This window comes from Cryptomeria japonica, chromosome 1 (assembly GCF_030272615.1).
Source record: "Cryptomeria japonica chromosome 1, Sugi_1.0, whole genome shotgun sequence".
Classification (NCBI taxonomy): Eukaryota; Viridiplantae; Streptophyta; class Pinopsida; order Cupressales; family Cupressaceae; genus Cryptomeria; species Cryptomeria japonica.
In genome coordinates, this window is record NC_081405.1 from 548255933 (window position 1) to 548277278 (window position 21346).

Consider the following 21346-nt stretch of genomic DNA (forward strand, 5'->3'; position numbering starts at 1 on the left):
CTAGGAGTATGTTCACTCCTAAGGATCCACACTTCAAGAAGGATAAGGATAATAAACCTCTACATAGGGATTCTCAGCCTCAAAAAAAGGAATCAAAGAGGTTAGACAATGAGACACTGAACGAGTTGAGGCGGAAAAAACTATGTTTTCAGTGTAGGGAACCGTGGGATTTATCTCACAAGTGTCCTCTGAAGGCTAAGGCCAACCAGATGGAGTACTTCTTTGCTGAGGAGTCACATTCAGAGGATGAGGAGCAGCAGTCAAAGTCTGATGGTGAGAGTAGTGCCACTGAGGAGGGTTCAAGGAATGAGAAGTCCCTAGCTAGATTGACAGGTGCTCAAAAGGCAATTACTTTTAAGGTGCGTGGTACCATACAGGGACAGAAGGTGGTTGCTTTGCTGGACACTGGGGCCACACATAATTTCATAGATTCACAATTAGTGGCTAGGAGAGGGTGGCAAACTGAAGAACATTCAGGATTCCGAGTCATGGTAGCTAGTGGTCACAAGTTACTATGCTCACAGAAGATTACAAATCTTCGCATCAGATTGGGAGATGGTTATGAGCTCCAAGATGAGTTCTATGTTGTGGACATGGGTGATTATGATGTTATCTTAGGGATGACTTGGATGGCATCATTGAGAGAGTTTACTCTCAACATGGAGAGAGTAGAGATGAGGTTCCAGCATGAGGGCAGGACCGTGGTATTCAGAGGATTATTAGATGGCAGTTGTAGGGTAGTTTCTTTGAGGAGGATGGAGAGGTTGTTCAGACATGATGATGTTGAGTGGGCAGCGGAGTGCTTGATTATGCCAGCATCACTAGAACCACAAGTTAAGAGTCATCCGCTTGATATGCAGGACATCCTTGATAGACTTGCCAAGGTATTTAGCAGTATTCCACATGGCGTTCCTCCAAATAGGGGAATAGAGCATGTCATTGAATTAGAAGAGGGGGCTAAGCCCATTATGATCACACCCTATCGTCATCCAAAGAAACACAAGGATGAGATAGAGAAAGCCATCAAGGAGTTGTTGGAGATGGGGCACATTAGGCCAAGCAAAAGCCCTTTTGCTTCAGCAGTTGTTTTGGTTAAGAAGAAGGATGGAACAATGCGCATGTGCATTGACTACAAGGCCTTGAATAAGAAAACCATTAAGAACAGGTACCCCATTTCAAGGATAGATGAGCTGATAGATGAGCTACATGTGGCATGTGTCTTCACAAAGATAGATTTGAGATCAGGGTATCATCAGATCACTATGAGGGCAGAGGACATTGAGAAGATAGCTTTTCGATGTCACTATGGTCATTTCAAGTTTCTGGTTATGCCATTTGGGCTAACCAATGCTCCCACTACTTTTCAGAGTTGCATGAACCAGGCGTTTAGGGGGCAATTGAGGAGATACGTTTTGATTTTCTTTGACGATATTTTGGTCTTTAGCAAATCATGGGGGAAGCATTTGCAGCATCTTGAGGAGGTACTATCTATTTTGGAGAGAGAGTCTCTGTATGCCAAGGAGTCTAAGTGTGAGTTCGGGATGACAAAGCTTTTGTACCTTGGTCATATTATCAGTGCAAAGGGAGTTCGAGTGGACCCTGAAAAGATTAGAGCTATTGTTGATTGGCCCACGCCTATGAACCTTACTCAGCTTAAGGGGCTCTTTGGCTTATGTGGTTTTTATAGGAGGTTTGTTAAGGGGCTTTCTCAGACAGCTGCTCCCTTGACAGATCTTACTAAGAAGGGGGCCTTCATGTGGACAAAGGCAGCACAGAGGTGTTTTGAGCATTTCAAGCAGGTGATGTCTTCATGTCCAGTTCTAGCTCTACTAGACTTCACAAAGCCTTTTGAGCTTCATTGTGATGCATCAGGTGATGGGATTGGAGCAGTATTGATGCAGGAGAAGCACCCCATCGCTTTTGAGAGTAGGAAGCTCCGAGCTGTGGAGAGGAGCTATTCTATTTATGATTGTGAGATGTTGGCCATCATGCATGCCTTGGCCAAATTCCAATCCTACTTGGTTGGAGGGAAGTTTGTGATCAAGACGGATCACAACAGCATAAAGTATTTCATGAGCCAGCAAGACTTGAATGACAGGCAGCAGAAGTGGGTCACTAAATTGTAGGCTTATGACTTTGACATTGAGTTTGTCAAAGGGAAGAAGAATGTAGTAGTTGATGCCTTATCCAGAAGACCTCACATTTGTGCTCTTGTAGAGATTACAAGAGATTGGAGGGATAAGATTATAGCAGAGTATGTCGGAGATACTTGGGCTTCAGGTTTGATTTCAGGTACTATAGGGGATGATCGCTATGAGGTGATAGATGGATTGATCAGATTTCAAGACAGGGTTTATTTGATTCCGTCATCACAGTTGAAAGAGGCGATACTGAGGGTATTTCATGATGCGCCTACAGCTGGGCATCCAGGGGTCTTCAAGACCTACAGGCAAATCCGAGAACGGTTCTCATGGAGAGGGCTCAAGGATGATGTTCAGAGGTATGTCAGGGGGTGTGTAGTTTGTCAACAGAATAAGGGAGAGCACACGTTCCCTGTAGGTTTACTACAGCCCTTGCCCATTCCGGACAGGAAATGGGAAAGTATTTCAATGGACTTTATCACTGGGTTACCACGAGTGCAAGGGAGAGATTGCATCTATGTGGTGGTAGACCACTTAACGAAGTTTGCTCACTTTTTTTCTATTTCGTCCACTTACACAGCAGCACAGGTGGCAGATCTTTTCTTCAGAGAGATATTCAGGTTACATGGGCTGCCTAGATTCATTGTCAGTGATCGAGATAGTAAATTTATGAGTATTTTCTGGCAAGAGTTGTTTAGATTGTGTGGCACAGATCTTACACCCAACACTAGTTATCATCCGCAGACAGATGGGCAGACAGAGATTGTGAATAAATGGGTGGAGGGATATTTGAGGAACTATGTGACTACACAGCAAAGGGCTTGGGTTAGATGGTTGCATATGGGAGAGTACTGTTACAATACTACATATCATATGTCCATCAGGATGACACCCTTCATGGCACTTTATGGTTATGAAGCACCAAGCTTCATGGATTTGGTTTTGGGAGACAGCAGGGTGCCCAAAGCCAAAGACTTATTGCAGGATAGTCAGGATATCCTGAGAGTGCTCAAGGAGAACATACAGCAGGCTCAGAATCAACAGAAGTTGTATGCTGATCAGCACAGGGTAGAACACAGTTTTGAGGTAGGGGATATGGTGTACTTGAGGCTACAGCCATATTGGCAGTCATCGCTCAAGAGGAGCGGAGAAGAGAAGCTGAAGCCTAGATTTTATGGTCCCTATAGGGTGATTCGCAGAGTGGGCGAAGTCGCCTATGAGCTTGAGCTTCCAGAGAGCAGTCGGGTACACAATGTATTTCATGTGTCTAGACTTAAGAAAGCTATTGGTCAGAGTGTAGTACCTTCTGCAGATTTACACCCTTTGGATGAGGAGGGGAAGCTTGTGTTAGTACCTGAGGCTATTCTGGACACCAGAGAGAGGAAACTCAGAAACAGGATAGTGAAGGAGTATTTGGTCAGATGGAGAGACCTGCCGGAGGAAGATGCTACATGGGAGAATGAGCAAGTAATACAACAGGCTAGACTGAGATTGCTTGAGGACAAGCAATTTCAAGGGGGGCGGACTGTAATGTCCCCACTTTAGCAGTTGACCAAGCATATGTGCGTTAGCCTAGCTCTACATGGTCCCGAGGGCTAACAAAGAGTTTAAAGGGATCCTGGAGTGTTTTGGCCTAGTCATTTCCAGTTCAGGCCAAAACGGAGTTGATTTACTTAGTTTCAGGCATACTTACTATTTTTAGTAAGTCAACATGACACAACGGAGGCTAGTTTTGGTGATTGGATTCGATACTCCTTGGCGAGAGCTTTCCGACGAGTTATCAATCGCGCTATTCAAAGTCCGATTGCTAGTATATTTTAGTGCCTGAAGTGTTATTAAAGTAACATTTAATTTAATTGTAAAATATTAAAGTGTTACTTTAATATTTATTTTATGGGGATGTGTGCAAATCAAAGGGGCATCCAAGGGAGACATAAGTGAATATTTTAATATGTTTTATATTGCACATGTTTTATCCCACATTGCTTAAGTGAGTTGGGTCGACCCTTGGAGAAAGAATAAAAGGAAGCTTTTGTGGCTTCATTCAGCGTGTTGAATATGAGAAGAAATTGATGTGTGAGTTGCAGATCCGTTCTTGGCATTAGAGGACGTCTATCCTCTCTTGTGACATTCTAGACATCATTCCCTTGGGGTTTGGCCTTTGGAAACCATTACTATCAGCTTCATTAACAGGCAGATTGGGTGCATTCTGGGTGCATTTCCAGCTACAGGCAGCAACACTATTTGGGTGTATTTCCAGCTACAGGCCACAACACTATTCACGCGGGCACTATTCACGTGGCACTATTCACGCAACACTATTCATGTCATTGTAGCAGCAAGATTGGAAAACATTTGATGGAGCATTATTGCTGGAGTATTTAGTGAGTTGAAAAAATCTGCTATGTATTTGATTAATTCTGAAAATAATATCATATTAGCAGTAGTTCAATTTCTAGTTGCATATTATTGTAGTTTCATTCTTGTTCATATTCTGTGATTTCAATTCCATGTAAAACAAACCAACATTTCATTTCCGGAGCCATAAGGGAATTTAAAACATTAAACGGAGAAATAAGGAGTTGGATGCAAACTATTTGATAAAATTCCTAGCAGTAGTTGGTATGGTTTTTGGGCATTCCGGGGTGTCCATTACATTGTAGTCTTGAAATTATATGGACACTCCTTTATTGAATGACCCATCACCTGGTAAATCTCACAAAACATCTTTTTAGGACAATTACCTTTCGTGTGCCCCTCAATTTTGCACTCAATACGACATAGTTCATCACTTTCTTTATTGGTTCCTTTCTCGGCCTTCAATTCTTTCCATTCTCAACATATCCCATTGAAAGGCTTGGATTGTTTTGGATTCTTCATCACTTCTACCTTCGGTGCTCTCGTCATCATGAGTCTTCCTCTTCCCTCAGGAGGATGTTTTGTTTTCACTCTCGATGTCCATCGCCCAATTGTAAGCATTGGCGTACGAGGACAAAGGCACTACTTTCATCTACTTGTGAAGCGAGGGGATCAATCCCTCAGTGAACCACCTCTTCTTCAAGCTGTCAGTTGGCTGGTTCTCCATCTTCTTCAGCAATTCTTAGAGCCTACGATTGTATGCTCGCATGTTCTCGTTCTTCCCTTGCCTAGTGTTGTAAATTTCCACAACAATTTCATTAATGTCTCTCAGCAATTTAAACTCTTCTTGAAATGCCTTCTTCAATTCGTTCCATGATGCTTTGCATTGAGCTGCTAGGTATGTAGACCAGTCAATGGCAATAACCCATAGGGTGGTGGCATATGCCTTCAACCACTAATCCTAGTTGTCATGACCATTTGCTTCCCCTATTGTTATGTAGGTCTTACAATGGCGTATGAGTTCCTTCGATCCCTTACCTGTAAATTTAGGGAGTTTCTCCTTCTCCTGGGTGTTCATCATTGTTTTCAATCGTAAGGTACAATGTGTATTCAACCAGATTGGACCATCTCACTCTGTGCCTCTTGCACTCTTGGCCATGTGCGAGCTCTCTACGTGTCCACCTTCTACGTCTTCTACACCTTGGTCACCTTCTTCATTTCTATACTCTCTCCTTCGTAGAGTCTTCGACTCTTCTTTGTTCCTTGGCGAGGGACAAGTTCCCAATATTATGCAAATTGGTTTCTCCCCTGCTTTGACCTAGGTGGACTATTTAGCCTGGTGCATTCCTTGCACTCTTGGCCACAAGCGCATCCTCTACACGAACACCTCTAGCATCCCCAACACTCCGAGTACTCCCAAGCTCTAACTCATCCTTGTGCTCCCTCCAGCCAAGGTTGGCAGTTCAGATCCTCCAAATCTCGATTCCCCTGAGATGGATAGATGGCAGAATATATCTTTGAGTTCAGGATTTCCCTCTTCATACTCATCCAATGTTGACTGTACAGACAGATGGTCTAATCATCTGATTGGATTTTCCTCGAATGCTTCTCATAATCTTCTCTTTGTTCTACAATCCTTAAAGATCGCCTAATCACTTGGTCTTGACCACCCTATGGTCTCTTCTCACCTTTATTGGAGAATCATTCAAGGCTGACCCAATTTCTTTGGAGGCAATGGTGCCAAAATGTTCACTGCTATATCTGGTAAGTTAAATATAGGAAATAATAATACAAATAACAATGCATACCAGACACAGTAGTAAAATATATCTTTATTCGCACATGAAATTATTATAGAGAAGAAGATCAGAGATGGTCGGCCAAGTATTACAATTAATCGAACTATACCATACTCCCTTCCTTGGCGGTACACAACATATTTAAAGGACCTGACAGTTGCCAAGAGGAACACAACCGTCAACCAATAGACACATAACTACCCGAAAGTGACAACCCGCTTAATACAAACAATTAATACATTGGCTGATAAAAAATATTATCAAACATAACAATAGGCATTTTATGCCGACTACACCATGTTTGGAAGAAATTTATGAAGAAAGAGATTCCATGTGTGCAAGAGTTAGAAATAACAAATGCAAGAGATCTTTCTCTATATCCTTTGCTAGAGGAGAAGATACATGGAAAATGGAACAAATTTAACACACCCCTTCATTGTGCTACCCATGTCTTAAATCCTAAATGGTATGATATGCAAGTAACCAATAAGAGGGTTCCATATAAGGGTAGAGAGGTAACAAAGGGATTTTGGGCTGCAATAAACAAGATTCATGGCCGAAGTGAGGATGCTTCAATTTATGAGGACTTGATGGAAAAATTTCACATAAGCATGGCTATTTTTCTTTTGTGGAAGCTTTATATGATATTCCTGCAAAGAAAGACCCTATAGAGTGGTGGTGGAACCTTGGAGATGAAACCCCTAAATTGCAATCATTTGCAATAAGATTGCTCTCACAAGTAGCCAACTCTTCATGTTGTGAAAGAAACTGGAGTACTAATGGTTTTATTCATTCACTAAAGAGGAACCGATTAAGGTCAAAGAAAGAAAAGAACTTGGTGTACATTAATAGCTCACTTCGCCTTCTCTCTCGTGTAGAGCCTAGGTAAAAAGAATGCAAACGACAAATATGCTACTACTAATAAATAATACTTTGTTTATGTTTTGTTAATAATGGCAGTGTAATTAGTTCCCTAGAGTCATGTCGGTTGCCGACGGTTGGCAGCCTTAACTAACCGTCCGGTACTATTTATATTGTAGTTGTATCGAGAACAGGGAATAGTGATGATGTACAGACATTACACCAGAGAAAGGAATATCATTTGGCTATATTATGTGTTGAATATGTTTTACTATCAGTTCTATTATGTTCTATGTTTTGTTATTTCCTATAAGTTAAATCTATTCCATTTGGGAGTAAACAGAGAGGTTTCTTCAAAAAAATGGGACCAAATTTCACCTAATGGAGAAGTTGCAGCCTTGGTGAATGAAGTAGTCGAAGCAGATGGCCTGAATGATTTATCCCCCATTCTATTACCAACAGAAAAACCTAAGCTTGAGAGTGATCAGAATTTGGAGAGCACCATAGATGAGGACCTAGAAATGGATTACATAGAAGTGCAGACAATAGAATTCTGATTTCTGATTTTTATTTTTTTGTTTGCGTATCAACCTATAAAGCTATAAACATTTCTGAATTTAAATATGTAATAGCTAATATCAAATATCGAAATATCAATTATGTAGTATGAACTCTTTGACTCTTTCACACAATGACATTTGTGTGTTTATACTTAAAATTTAATGTTAAACTTTACAAGTGTTCTTATTTTGAAAGTTTAATGTTGAGATATTTCAATTTTAATGTAGCAATTTATAAATTAGTAAATTATATTAAAAAAATGCCATCTCCAAGTACCCCGTCTCCGATTTTTCAAAAATAGATGTACCGATACCCTTACCAATCTCTCATACCAATAATAGTATGCGTCTCTTAGCAACCTTGGTAAACAACCGGTCATAAGGAATAGAGAACCTTGGATGGACTACATGTTGCAAGATGGTTTACTTTTAAAAGGATCTCAGTTATGTGTACCAAGGAGTTCTATGAGGGAAAATTTAATCAGTGAAAAGCATTGTGGTAGTCTTGCTAGTCATTTTGGCTTAGATAAGACTTTAGCTCAGCTAAGTGTTCACTACTTTTGACATAAAGTGCAATAAGATGTGAGGAAGTTTGTAGAGAGGAGTAAATTGTGTCAATATGCTAAGGGAAAGAGTATAAATGCAAGTCTTATCAGCTTTTACCAATCCCAAATAGACCTTCGCACTCCATTAGTATGGATTTTGTTTTCGGTCTACTTAGAACCCAAAGAGGCCATGATTCAATCTTTGATGTAGAAGACACGTTTTCTAAAACGACTCAAATTATAGCATGCAAAACGACAAGTGATGCTACTCATGTTGCTGATTTATTTTTCAAAGAGGTAGTTAGATTACATGGCATTCCACTAAACATTATATCAGAGAGGAATACTAAATTTGTGGGACATTTATGGAGGACTTTATGGAAGAAGTTGGGCACTAATTTGAATTTTAGTTCAGCATGCCACCCTTAGACGAGGTGGTGAATATGACTTTTGGTAATCTACTAAGATGCTTGGCAAAGGACCATCCCAAGCAAAGGGATCTCATCTTGTCACAAGTAGAATTTGCTTACAATGATTCACCTAACAGAAGTACAGGTACAAGTCCTTAAAAATTGTCTATGGTTCACATTCAAGAGGTATTTTTGAGTTGAGAGATTTTGGTAAAATGGAGAAAAGAAGTGTTGAGGGAGAGGAGTTTGCCATTGCTATGCAAGAGGTACATGAAGAAATCAAGAAACAATTAGAGGCAAGTGCAAGTAAATACAAGAAACATGCAGACCTCAAGAACAGAGGTTAATCTTCAGATTGGAGACATGGTATTAGCTCAATTGAGGAAGGAAAGGTTTCCTAAAGGTGAGTATAACAAACTCAAAATGAAGAAAATTGGCCCTTGTAAGGTTTTAAGAAAGTTTTCTAACAATGCTTATGAGATCGAAATGCCAAGTGATGTTGGAATCTCTCCTATTTTCAATGTTGCAAACTTGTACCCATACAAAGGTGACGATGAAGGTGGCATAGCTGAGAGCAAGGAAATATTGGTTAGGAAATGAGCAAACCAGTTGCCAAAAGGAAACAAGGAAGTACTAGAAGCTATTTTGGACAAGCAAGTTGTCAAATGGACAAGCGGTAAAGAGTACTACTAATACTTAGTGAAGTGAAGAAGTCATTCAATACAGGATGCTACTTGGATGACTGAATCAGACATCAACAAGCATGGGTGCACCCTTGAAGACCTCATGAATAGGAGCATATGAGCCAACTTTTTGCTCCTTGGGAGTATGATGCAGGAGAATCATTTAATTTTGTTCTAGGTTTGCCTTAAATGTTGTGCTAGGTGTTAAATTACATGTCAGGAGGTATCTGGTTAGGTTTGAATAAACAACTCAGCCCAAAGCACCTAATCAGGGTTTTAGATGCATAGAACTGAACTATGGTTTGTAAGGTCATGGGGAAGGTAGTTAGGCACGATATAGCACTTTCAAAAACATTGGAACAAGTTAGTTTTATCATCTTTTGGAAGAGAACATTGAGTTTTTTGTTGTAGGTATGCTAGCAGGGTGTGAACAGGGATTTTAGACCTCTATTTATGCAAAATAAATGAGATTTCAAGCATTGTTGTCTGATCTTGTGTATGGAGTATTATTAGTTAGTTTGTCATCATTCTCCAAGAATTGTATGATATGTTAAGAAGTCCAATTGGTACCTGGTGATGTCAAGGATCAATATGGACCTAATGCAGGTTAGAGGTCTTGAAACGAAACTCAGAAATCAAATTTTTACCTACACTACCCTGTCAAAACCCTACCTACGGTTTAAGGAGGAATTTGGGATATGGGGGATTAAATGCTTCCCGAATTGACAAAATTGGGTATGTAGGTCTGTATCAACCTACTCCACTTGTTTAAGTACATGTTATACTATTTTGGCTCGTGTAAGGTTGCTATCTCTCAAAAAATCAATTTTGGACACCTAGAGGGCTAACTAGGACTAATTATTGTCCATTTTGAAGGGTTTAGATTGGAGGATTCCATTGTAGGAGAGGGTATCTGAAAGTGTGTTTAGATTCCCAAAAACCTCCATAAAAATCATTCTCCCATGAGATTTGTCCTAAAGCAGGGCTCTACTATGAAGAGACAATTTGTCAAACAAGTCATTGATCATTGTACTTTTGCTGCAAATTCCTTTCTCTCTGCATCAATAGAGTTCGCATGTTATATTTTTGTTAATATGAAGGAAACATGAGAAAGCAAAAAAAATCCAAACTTTTGACCATATATATTTTGAGTTGCAATTTCTTTTAAGAATAACTTGATCTATACTTGAACTAAATACTCGACAAGAACGATGTGGGACATGAATTCAACAAACCTCATGGCCAGAATCAGTAATAAGAACTTCATCTTCAATCCGGATACCTATCCCCCGAAACCTGTTATTTTATAGCCAAAAAAAGACAGATTATTCCTATATAATCCATGCAAACCCTTCTATCTTTTCCACTTGTGCTGCATAGATGGCACCGAAATCAGATCCTTATTTTACCTTTCTGGTACACTGCTATTCCTTGGAATATAAACACCTGGCTCAATTGTAATTACCTGTTTAGAAAAGCAAGGCCATGAACTCTTTTAGCCTTTTTCCAGGAAAAAAATTATATATTGTTGATAGAGCAAGTAAATTTGTAAATGATTTTCAGTACAAGGAATCTTTAATTTTTATGAAACATGTACCATGGACACAAACTATACATTTATAGAAAATAAAATTATTGAAAAAATCTGGTGAACCAAGACAGTTGCAAGTCATCACTTCTTTTGATGAAAAGATTGCGTTTACCGCATAGCTATTACTTTTGTGGCATATCCCTTGTCTTGAAAACTGTATACTGGGGGAGATTTAAGATTATAAGGAAGGTGCAGTTGCCAAAAAATCTATGACGGACAGTTATTAAACAATCAAGTGTCAAAAGATAACCAGAAAGAAGCAAACTAATAAATACCATTAAGACATTTATTTTACAAACTATTATTACAGTATTAATTCTTGATGGAATATATGTTGTGCAGGAGAAATGCCAGCAGCAAGTTGTGCATTGTCCATTGATCTGTAAATATGTATAAATAACTTGATTATAATAAGCAAGTCATTAGTGAGAGTTGTCTTGCAGTTTTGCAACATCTGTTGATGGAGGGAGAACTGTGAAAAGACAAACATGGTCATTGAAATGTAAATGTTGAGAAGTCACGAATTCACATGACTGATGAGTAAAATGTTAATTGTCCTCGGTGATGATAATCAACACATCAAAGGCTTAGATGTCAATTAGCTAGCCATCAACATCTATTGTTATGCTGATACGAGATATATGACCCCTTGAGATACAATGGTTGTCTATTCCTGAAAATTAATATAAATTTGTTTGGAGGTGATTGATATGCATATCAGATGAAGGTTATGATGTGTAAAAAACTAATCTTCATTCCAGAAGGGATGCAGATTTATGATAATAATTATATGAATTATTTTAGATAGTCGAACAATTAAATAAAAGAATTCATGTTTATGAAATATTTTTTGTACATATGAGTTCAATTTGACAACCAAACCCTATAATGCATGACCATCATAGAAGATGGACAAGGTCTTATTAATTTTTCTCTTTTGATAAAATAAAGAGGATGAATTAGTTGAACCCTTCATCAAAAAGGCTTGTTCTAGGACCATGGGAAGTCAGTAGGTCTAGTAGCATTCTGAAAGATAGCAAGGGCTGATGTCTTTTGACATGTGCACCCACACACACAGATGATGGTAGTGTAGTACACCATAGGGAATTTAGCCATCATAGGTTCAGTGATGGCCACACTATAATTTTGTCCATGAGGATTCAGTAGGAAAACATGTATCTGCTATTTAGTATTTGAGCAGAATGTCATTGCAAATTAAAATTTTAAGTGTGCGTTCATGTGTGCATGTTTCAGTTTGTGTATGCCTGCACATTTGTGAATGTAGTCTTTTTATATCTTCATTAGTGTGCAAGCAGTTACACGGAAAGAAATCCATCAAAGCCATAAGAAGACAAATAACAGGATGCACAGAATGCTAGCAAAGCTTTGCAGACTTAAAATCCTACAAAAATAATGCCTATCTAAATGAGATGTTTGAAATAATTTGATTCCAATAGAAATTTCACGTATACCATTTATGCTCTCTAGCATTTGTAGCATTCAAAAGATGCTCTAATGTAATGTCCCTACTAGTTAGGGATCACTGTCCTGTTTTGTACACAGCAGAACCTCCCACTTTGCTTTCCACCGTTGTTCTCTCTTCCACCACCTTTTTCCCTCCACTTGTGTGCGGTTTGTTTTACTTATATCCCGTGAGGGGTTGTACCCCTCCATGGTTCCCTTCCACATGAAGGGGTGCGGCAGTGATCACAGCCCAGGCTGTGATTACCGTCGCACCTCTTGTGCGGAGGTAACCGGGGGGGGGCTCCATTAACTGCGTTATACGTATAATCTTATTTGCTTTTGTTTATTTATTTTTATTTAGTTTTAAAAGAATTATTAAATATTAAATAAATCACACTTGTCTTTCTTTATTATATACATATTTTAAATGTATTAAATATTGAGTGACATTTATTATATATTAAATATATTTCCTTTATTAATTTAATCATTTATTCATTTAGAACCTTATTTAATTAATCTATATATATATTAACATTATTTAAATAATTTTACATTATGTGATACCTTAGGGGTTATCACAGTCCCTTCATCTTAATTTTGCTTGTCCTCAAGCATCTTTAGATCTTCCTCTTTTTCCCAAGTGGCATCCTCATGGGGAAGATTCTTCCATTTAATCAGGTTTTCGATAATGGTCCGGTTCCTTAGCGCCTTTTCCGTGTATCTAGAATGACCTCAAGGTACAAGGTGAGTTTCCCTTCATCATCTAAGGGTGGTAGTTCACTGCACGGAGCCAAGTGTTGCCCGAGAACCTTTTTGAGGTGGGAGACGTGGAACACATTATGTATTTTACTGTCTTTGGGGAGTTCTATTTCATAAGCTACTCCCCCAATCCTTTGAGTTACTTTATAGGGTCCGTAGAACCGGGGTTTCATGTAATGTCCCCATTTTGTGAGCATCGGAGTTTGTAAGAATTAGCCTATCATTTGACCCTCGTAGGCTAATAATTATTGATAGAGGGCCTCGTGTGGCAGTTACTTGGTGATTAGAGACATTACTCTTCAGCTGGATTCAGGTTTTGGCCTTTGCACAGGTTTTTTGACTCAGATTGGCACACTTACTATTTATAGTAAGTTACTATTTTGGGAGAGTCAGGGTTCCTATTAATAGAAAGACACCTGAGCAGAGCTTATTGGCAGTGTCGACCTTGATTGGGCCTTTGCAGCTATTTCTAGACTCAGTTCCACATACTTACTATTTATAGTAAGTCACTATTCAGGGTTTCTATTTTTAGACAGGCATCCAATCACATGGAGAACAGGAAGAGTCGACTCCTGGCTCAGACGGCTTAGCAATCAGACAAGTACATCAAGAGATATTAAAGTTTAAGTGACTTAAGTGATTTATTTAATATTTTAATATTATTATAAAGTTCTAAAGTAACTTTATAATAATAAAGTCACTTTAATATAATAAAGTGCGTTAAGTGAATAATTTAATGTGGGAATAAATCTTTTATCCCACATTGGCCAGGAAGGTGTTTGAGCTCTCTTAAGGAAAGAATAAAAGGAAAGGCAGGAGTTCATTCTCGGAATCCAGTTGATGAATAGTATTTTGATTGATTTTTATTGTGGAGCCTAGGGCTTTCGCAATTTTCTTCTTTGATCATAGGAAACGGAAACTTCCTATTGATAGCAATTTTGAAGGTGTGAAATAACACCTGAATTATTGCAGTTGTGGGAAAGAATACTTCAGTTCTTTCATTTGTGCAAATTGGTGAAGTTTTCTACAAGGGTTTGAAGTTTATTGTTGGAGAACATTTATAATTGGTTGTGAATCATCCTTCTTTGGCACATGGAGTTATATCATTCTTGTTGGGAGAGATTATCAACAAATTATTCAAGGTTTTAAGAGCAGATTGCAAGTTTGTTCTTGCTGCTACAGTGCCGTGAACAGTGCCGTGAACAGTGCGCATGAACAGTGCACGTGAACAGTGCGCGTGAACAGTGCGCGTGAACAGTGCGCGTGAACAGTGCGCATGAACAGTGCGCATGAACAGTGCGCGTGAACAGTGCCACGCTACAGTATTTTGCTTGATTCCGATTGCAACTTTCATCTCCATCATTAAGCATCACTATTATCAGGTTCCTCTTGCAACTATTAATAGCTAGTATTGAAATATTAGGCATATAATTTTGCTGTTGTAAGTGATAACTTAGAATCAGATTTGGCATTGATGTAGTCTTTTTGTAAGCCAATTAGTCTTGGCAAATCCATAGCAGCATTGTACTTAGGAATGAATTCAATAAAGAAGATATATGTTGCACACCATTTGTTTGACGAAATGTCCTTTTAATAGCATATATGATCAGCATAATAGTTGCATGCCAGTTGTTTGTCGAAATGTCAGTTGGCTGTAGGTATTCATTCCATATCTAGTTTTCATGTATATGCATTAAAAATACCAAAAAGAACTGCACTCGCATACTAGTTCAATGTAAGAGGTATTGTCAACATCATTGGTGAACTTCCTAAATTTCTTGGCAACTTTCAAAGTGTATCAAACAATCTGAAATACAAAAATCAGAATACAGAAAGACAGCATACAAAGTGTTTGACAATATTCCTTGAGCCAAAATCAGTCAGTTTGGGCAAGGGATACTACAGTGGTATCAGAGCGGTTTCCTGCCAACCTGTTGGGTGATGGTTGCATTTAATTGGTGGGAAAATCATCCGTGTACAAATCAGTTTTGATTTGGTTTTCAGTTGGGTAGTGAAAATGGGCTACATGACAACATTGTTCAGCGATAAACAGGCACTGAAAGAACTTGAACAATCACAATACAAGCTCAGCCGAGAGTTGTTGCGTTTAGAGCAAACGCTTTCAAAGTTTGGGTTGCCTAAAAGATTCAATTCACTTCCTACCAGCAAAAGTCGAACACCACAAAACAAAGAAGAAGAAGTGATTAGCATGTTTAAGGAGTATAGCACTCTTCCTCAAAAAATTAAGAAGGAACTTCCTTTCATGAGTTACATGGATTTGCACCCGAGTCTTTGCCATAAGACAGAGTTTGCAAGGAAGAAATATCACACTATAGCTCATGAATTGTTTACACATGAAATGGATAGAGAATCTACACATAAGGATGATACAACTCTTCATCAAAATGATTTGGTATCTTCAAATTCCTATGAAGTATGCAGAAATTTATATGATGAATTTGATAGACATGCTGATTTGATTCAAGAAGACACTAGCACATCTTTGGGTAATGATTTATCTACATCATCCTTGCAAGAGGTGACTCAAGAAGTTTCTAATATAGAGGCTACTTCTGATTTTCATGACAGCGATGATGAAACTTTGCATGAGCATGAGACAGCAGTTTTTTCACATGTGCAAAATGATCCTATTGAATTGTCACATGAAAGTACTCATAAATTGGGTACTAATGATGCATTGTATGTGGAGGATTCATGTCATGGTGAGTCTGATTTTCCAGATCAGACCTTTGAAAACAAGCTAGAAGATTCATATGTTGATACGGAATCCCAAGATCGTGCTTTGGATGGGCATGCAGTTACTTTGAGAGTGGAGGTGTGTGAAGATACTATCATACCAGCAACTTCTACCTTATCAGTTGAGCCATCCTTTGAGGTACAAAGCAGCAGTACCTTAGATGTTGAGGTGTGCATGGATGAAAGCACACATGATGTTGCTTATCATGTAGTGAGTGATGACGAATCAGCCTCATATCATAGTGCATATTGTGAACCGGAAAACTTGTATGGGGGTCATAAGCTACAGAATCCTCATCATTTGGTTGGGCAACTAAAAGTGAATGACAATATGATTGCCACAACCATTGAGCATTTTGATGTTGCTCGTCAGATGTTGGCTACCTATGGTTGGAGTACTCCTTTGACAGATGAGCATGGTGATAGTGGTTTTTCCCTTGCAGAGATACATGCACTTCGAGAAGCAATTGGAATGATGAAACAAAATTACCTAAAACTACTTGCGAACAGGGATTTTCTTCTCGAGTGGGATTGCATTTGTTATGATGCATTGAAGGGAAAGGAGGACCAGGTCGATGAGCTCACTCATGAGCTTGAGGTGACTATGGACTCATTGCAGAGTGCCGAGTTGGCTCTTCAAGAGTCACAGTTACAGATTGAGAAGCTTACCGAGGAGTTGAGTTCAGCACAATCTCCACCAACTGCAGATATAGTACAGTTATATACAGAGGCAGTTGATGAGGATTTTATATCCACAGGTTGTAGTGAGGATGTGGTTACATCTATCATAGATATAGGTACGAAAGTTTCAGCTGGGATGAGTACCTTGGTTGAGAGCAGTAGAGAACCACTAGTTGCATCAAGTTCTCCTGAGGTCAGTACTGTGACAGTTGATGCAGGACAGTTTACTGGTAGCTCTTGTGTCACAATGGTGGATTCTCTTGAGAGTTGTGTGGTAGTACACAACGCTACTCCGTCCTCACAGGGCATTTGCAGAGTGTCATCTAGTTGGGAGTATGGCTCCCATGTTGATTTGTTTCCATCTCCTGGAAGCAAATCTGTCACTTCATCCCATGCAGCTGATTTTGGATGCCAGCTTGTTGTTTTTCAGAATCAAAGGGATCAGCTGCTCGATTCAAGTGTTGTTAGTGATGAGCCATTGATAGAGGTTGAAGCATTTTACCGCGACTACACAATAAGGGGTGCTCATCATTTTTCTTTTGATCCACACACAGAGGACTTGATGATGCATCCGTGTGGATTGGCTCCGAGATGCCATCCTTTTTGGGATGGGTATTCATCATCTTCAGAAGATGGGATTAGCAGTTGCGATCGCCCGACTCAACAGTTTATGGGGGATTACTTGCAGGGACAGCTGTCAGTTATACATCACGCTGATATGTATCCAACAGGGTTTGTTACTTCTATGTCACAAAGTTTTCTTATGGGTACATGGTTACAGGATGACTATGGTGTCAGTGGGCATGATGGTTTGGTTAGTTATCACATCCATGGGAGTTTACCGAGAACTATAGAGAAATATTGTGTTATAGGCGCCTTCAGATATTTTTATCTCTATATGGCGAATGGATGTGGGGTTCAGTTGTTTTGGGATCCAGGAGGTGACAGGTTTGGCACAGTGTATTGGATGGGTCCCATTGGTTTGCTTCACCACTTCTGGCATGGTGAAGTTGAGATCAGAGTAGCGCAGAGGAAGTCAGAGGGTATTAGGCTTGGCAGACTTCCATTCCGGGTTTGGGATCCAGGGATATTGTGCGCAACTATGTTTATGTTGGTGCTACAGGAGTCAGTTAAGGATGTGTGGGACATTTCACAATTCTCCTTTTGGGCCTCCCGAGGATTGGAGTTTCTTTGCAGTGGAGATTGCTTGGGGACAAGCAATTTCAGGGACGGTGGACTGTAATGTCCCCATTTTGTGAGCATCGGAGTTTGTAAGAATTAGCCTATCATTTGACCCTCGTAGGCTAATAATTATTGATAGAGGGCCTCGTGTGGCAGTTACTTGGTGATTAGAGACATTACTCTTCAGCTGGATTCAGGTTTTGGCCTTTGCACAGGTTTTTTGACTCAGATTGGCACACTTACTATTTATAGTAAGTTACTATTTTGGGAGAGTCAGGGTTCCTATTAATAGAAAGACACCTGAGCAGAGCTTATTGGCAGTGTCGACCTTGATTGGGCCTTTGCAGCTATTTCTAGACTCAGTTCCACATACTTACTATTTATAGTAAGTCACTATTCAGGGTTTCTATTTTTAGACAGGCATCCAATCACATGGAGAACAGGGAGAGTCGACTCCTGGCTCAGACGGCTTAGCAATCAGACAAGTACATCAAGAGATATTAAAGTTTAAGTGACTTAAGTGATTTATTTAATATTTTAATATTATTATAAAGTTCTAAAGTAACTTTATAATAATAAAGTCACTTTAATATAATAAAGTGCGTTAAGTGAATAATTTAATGTGGGAATAAATCTTTTATCCCACATTGGCCAGGAAGGTGTTTGAGCTCTCTTAAGGAAAGAATAAAAGGAAAGGCAGGAGTTCATTCTCGGAATCCAGTTGATGAATAGTATTTTGATTGATTTTTATTGTGGAGCCTAGGGCTTTCGCAATTTTCTTCTTTGATCATAGGAAACGGAAACTTCCTATTGATAGCAATTTTGAAGGTGTGAAATAACACTTGAATTATTGCAGTTGTGGGAAAGAATACTTCAGTTCTTTCATTTGTGCAAATTGGTGAAGTTTTCTACAAGGGTTTGAAGTTTATTGTTGGAGAACATTTATAATTGGTTGTGAATCATCCTTCTTTGGCACATGGAGTTATATCATTCTTGTTGGGAGAGATTATCAACAAATTATTCAAGGTTTTAAGAGCAGATTGCAAGTTTGTTCTTGCTGCTACAGTGCCGTGAATAGTGCGCTACAGTGCCGTGAACAGTGCCATGAACAGTGCGCATGAACAGTGCGCGTGAACAGTGCCACGCTACAGTATTTTGCTTGATTCCGATTGCAACTTTCATCTCCATCATTAAGCATCACTATTATCAGGTTCCTCTTGCAACTATTAATAGCTAGTATTGAAATATTAGGCATATAATTTTGCTGTTGTAAGTGATAACTTAGAATCAGATTTGGCATTGATGTAGTCTTTTTGTAAGCCAATTAGTCTTGGCAAATCCATAGCAGCATTGTACTTAGGAATGAATTCAATAAAGAAGATATATGTTGCACACCATTTGTTTGACGAAATGTCCTTTTAATAGCATATATGATCAGCATAATAGTTGCATGCCAGTTGTTTGTCGAAATGTCAGTTGGCTGTAGGTATTCATTCCATATCTAGTTTTCATGTATATGCATTAAAAATACCAAAAAGAACTGCACTCGCATACTAGTTCAATGTAAGAGGTATTGTCAACATCATTGGTGAACTTCCTAAATTTCTTGGCAACTTTCAAAGTGTATCAAACAATCTGAAATACAAAAATCAGAATACAGAAAGACAGCATACAAAGTGTTTGACAATATTCCTTGAGCCAAAATCAGTCAGTTTGGGCAAGGGATACTACATTTCAATTTTTCAGCCCCATTCTTCTTGAGGGAAGATTGCTTATATGGTTGTAGCCTTAAAAACACCAGATCTCCGACCTCAAAAGTCCTTTCTGTACGCTTCCTGTCTACATAGATCTTTTGTTGATTTTGGGCTTGTTGTAGATTCTCTTTCAAGGTCTTCATGATATCCTTACTCTGTTGAACAAAATCTTGTGCTCTTGGTACTTTACTTTCCTGGTTTATTAGTTCTCCAAAGCTTGTGGCTTTATAGCCGTACAAGGCTTGGAAAGGGCTCATCCCGATTGACATGTGGTGTGTCGTGTTGTAACAATGTTCTCCTAGGTGTAACCACTTTACCCATGCCGTCTGTTGCCCTATAACATAATTCCTTAGGTAGCCCTCTATCCATTTGTTCACTATTTCAGTTTGCCCGTCCGTTTGAGGATGGTAACTGGTACGAGGGGTTAAGACCATTCCTGCCATTCTGAAGAGTTCCTGCCAGAATTGGCTAATAAACTTGCTATCTCTATCGCTGACAATATTCAGAGGGAGTCCATGGAGTCTGAAAATTTCCCTAAAGAACAAATCAGCTATTTGGTAGGCTTTGTATTTGGTGGAGACTGCAAGGAAATGGGCATACTTCGTGAGTCTATCTACCACCACAAAAATGCTATCTTTCCCTTGTGTTTTTGGCAACCCTGTTATGAAGTCCATCGAAATGCTCTCCCACTTCTGTTTGGGAATAGGTAATGGTTGAAGCAATCCAGCTAGGTGAGTGAGTTCGATTTTATTTCGTTGACAAGTTAGGCACTCTTGTACGTATGTCTGGACATCTCTTTTTTGGTCTTTCCATGCATACTTTTCTCTTATGTGTTTATAAGTTTTATAGTATCCTTGATGTCCTGCCAGGGGGTTATCATGGAATTCTTTTAGGAGCTTGTGTTTGAATTTGGTTTGAGGGGTCAAATATACCCTTCCCTTGTACAAGATGAGGTCTCCCCTGACTTTAAAGTCTTCATTGGGAAGGTTTCCCTCCAAGATTTCCTTTGTTTGTGGATCTTGGTTATATTCCTTTAGGATTTCTTCCTTCCAGTCCTTCGAGATGCTGGTAAGGGCATTGAGGTGTGCCCTTCGGGTTAATGCATCCGTTGCCTTGTTATTCACCCCTTTTACATATTCTATATCAAAGTCATAGGCTTATATTTTGCTAACCCATTTTTGTTGCCTATCATTAAGGTCCCTTTGGCTCAAGAAGAAGCGTAGACTGTTATGATCGGTTTTCACACCAAACTTCCCACAGACGAGGTATTGGTGAAATTTGGCCAAGGCATGCATTATGGCTAGCATTTCTTTGTCATAGATGGAGTAGTGTCTTTTTGCTTCGGTAAGTTTACGACTCTCAAAGGCTAGGGGGTGTTTCTTTTGCATGAGGACTGCCCCAATTCCCTCCCCAGATGCATCACATTGTAGTTCAAAACGTATAGAGAAGTCAGGAATGGCTAATACTGGGCACGAGCTCATGGTTATTTTCAGTTGTTCAAAGGCCTGTTGGGCTTGGTCATTCCATGTGAAGGCTCCTTTCTTAGTTAGGTCGGTGAGGGGTCCTGCTATTTTGGAAAACCCTTTTACAAAACGTCTATAGTAGCTGCATAGTCCCACAAACCCTCTTAGTCGTGTTAATGTTCTAGGGGTGGGCCATTCCTTGATGGCCTCGATTTTTTCGTCATCCACACTTACTCCTGCTTCACTAATTTTGTGTCCTAGGTAGATGATTTCTCTCATCCCAAATTCGCACTTGGAGGCTTTAGCATATAAGGATTCAGATTCAAGAATATTTA

General features: G+C 39.3%; 1 protein-coding gene across 3 annotated transcripts in view; it reads right to left on the reverse strand.

Annotated features, from left to right (window-relative positions):
• LOC131044896 (intermediate cleaving peptidase 55, mitochondrial) overlaps positions 1 to 21346 on the reverse strand; it is a 298348-nt gene that overhangs the window by 27169 nt on the left and 249833 nt on the right. For all 3 annotated transcript variants that reach the window (XM_057978376.2, XM_057978377.2, XM_057978378.2), the window contains 2 exons: positions 10767 to 10822; positions 10593 to 10653 (listed from right to left, as the gene is read on the reverse strand). In XM_057978376.2, coding sequence (XP_057834359.2) covers positions 10593 to 10653; positions 10767 to 10822 — 117 coding nt within the window. The remainder of the gene's footprint in view (positions 1 to 10592; positions 10654 to 10766; positions 10823 to 21346) is intronic.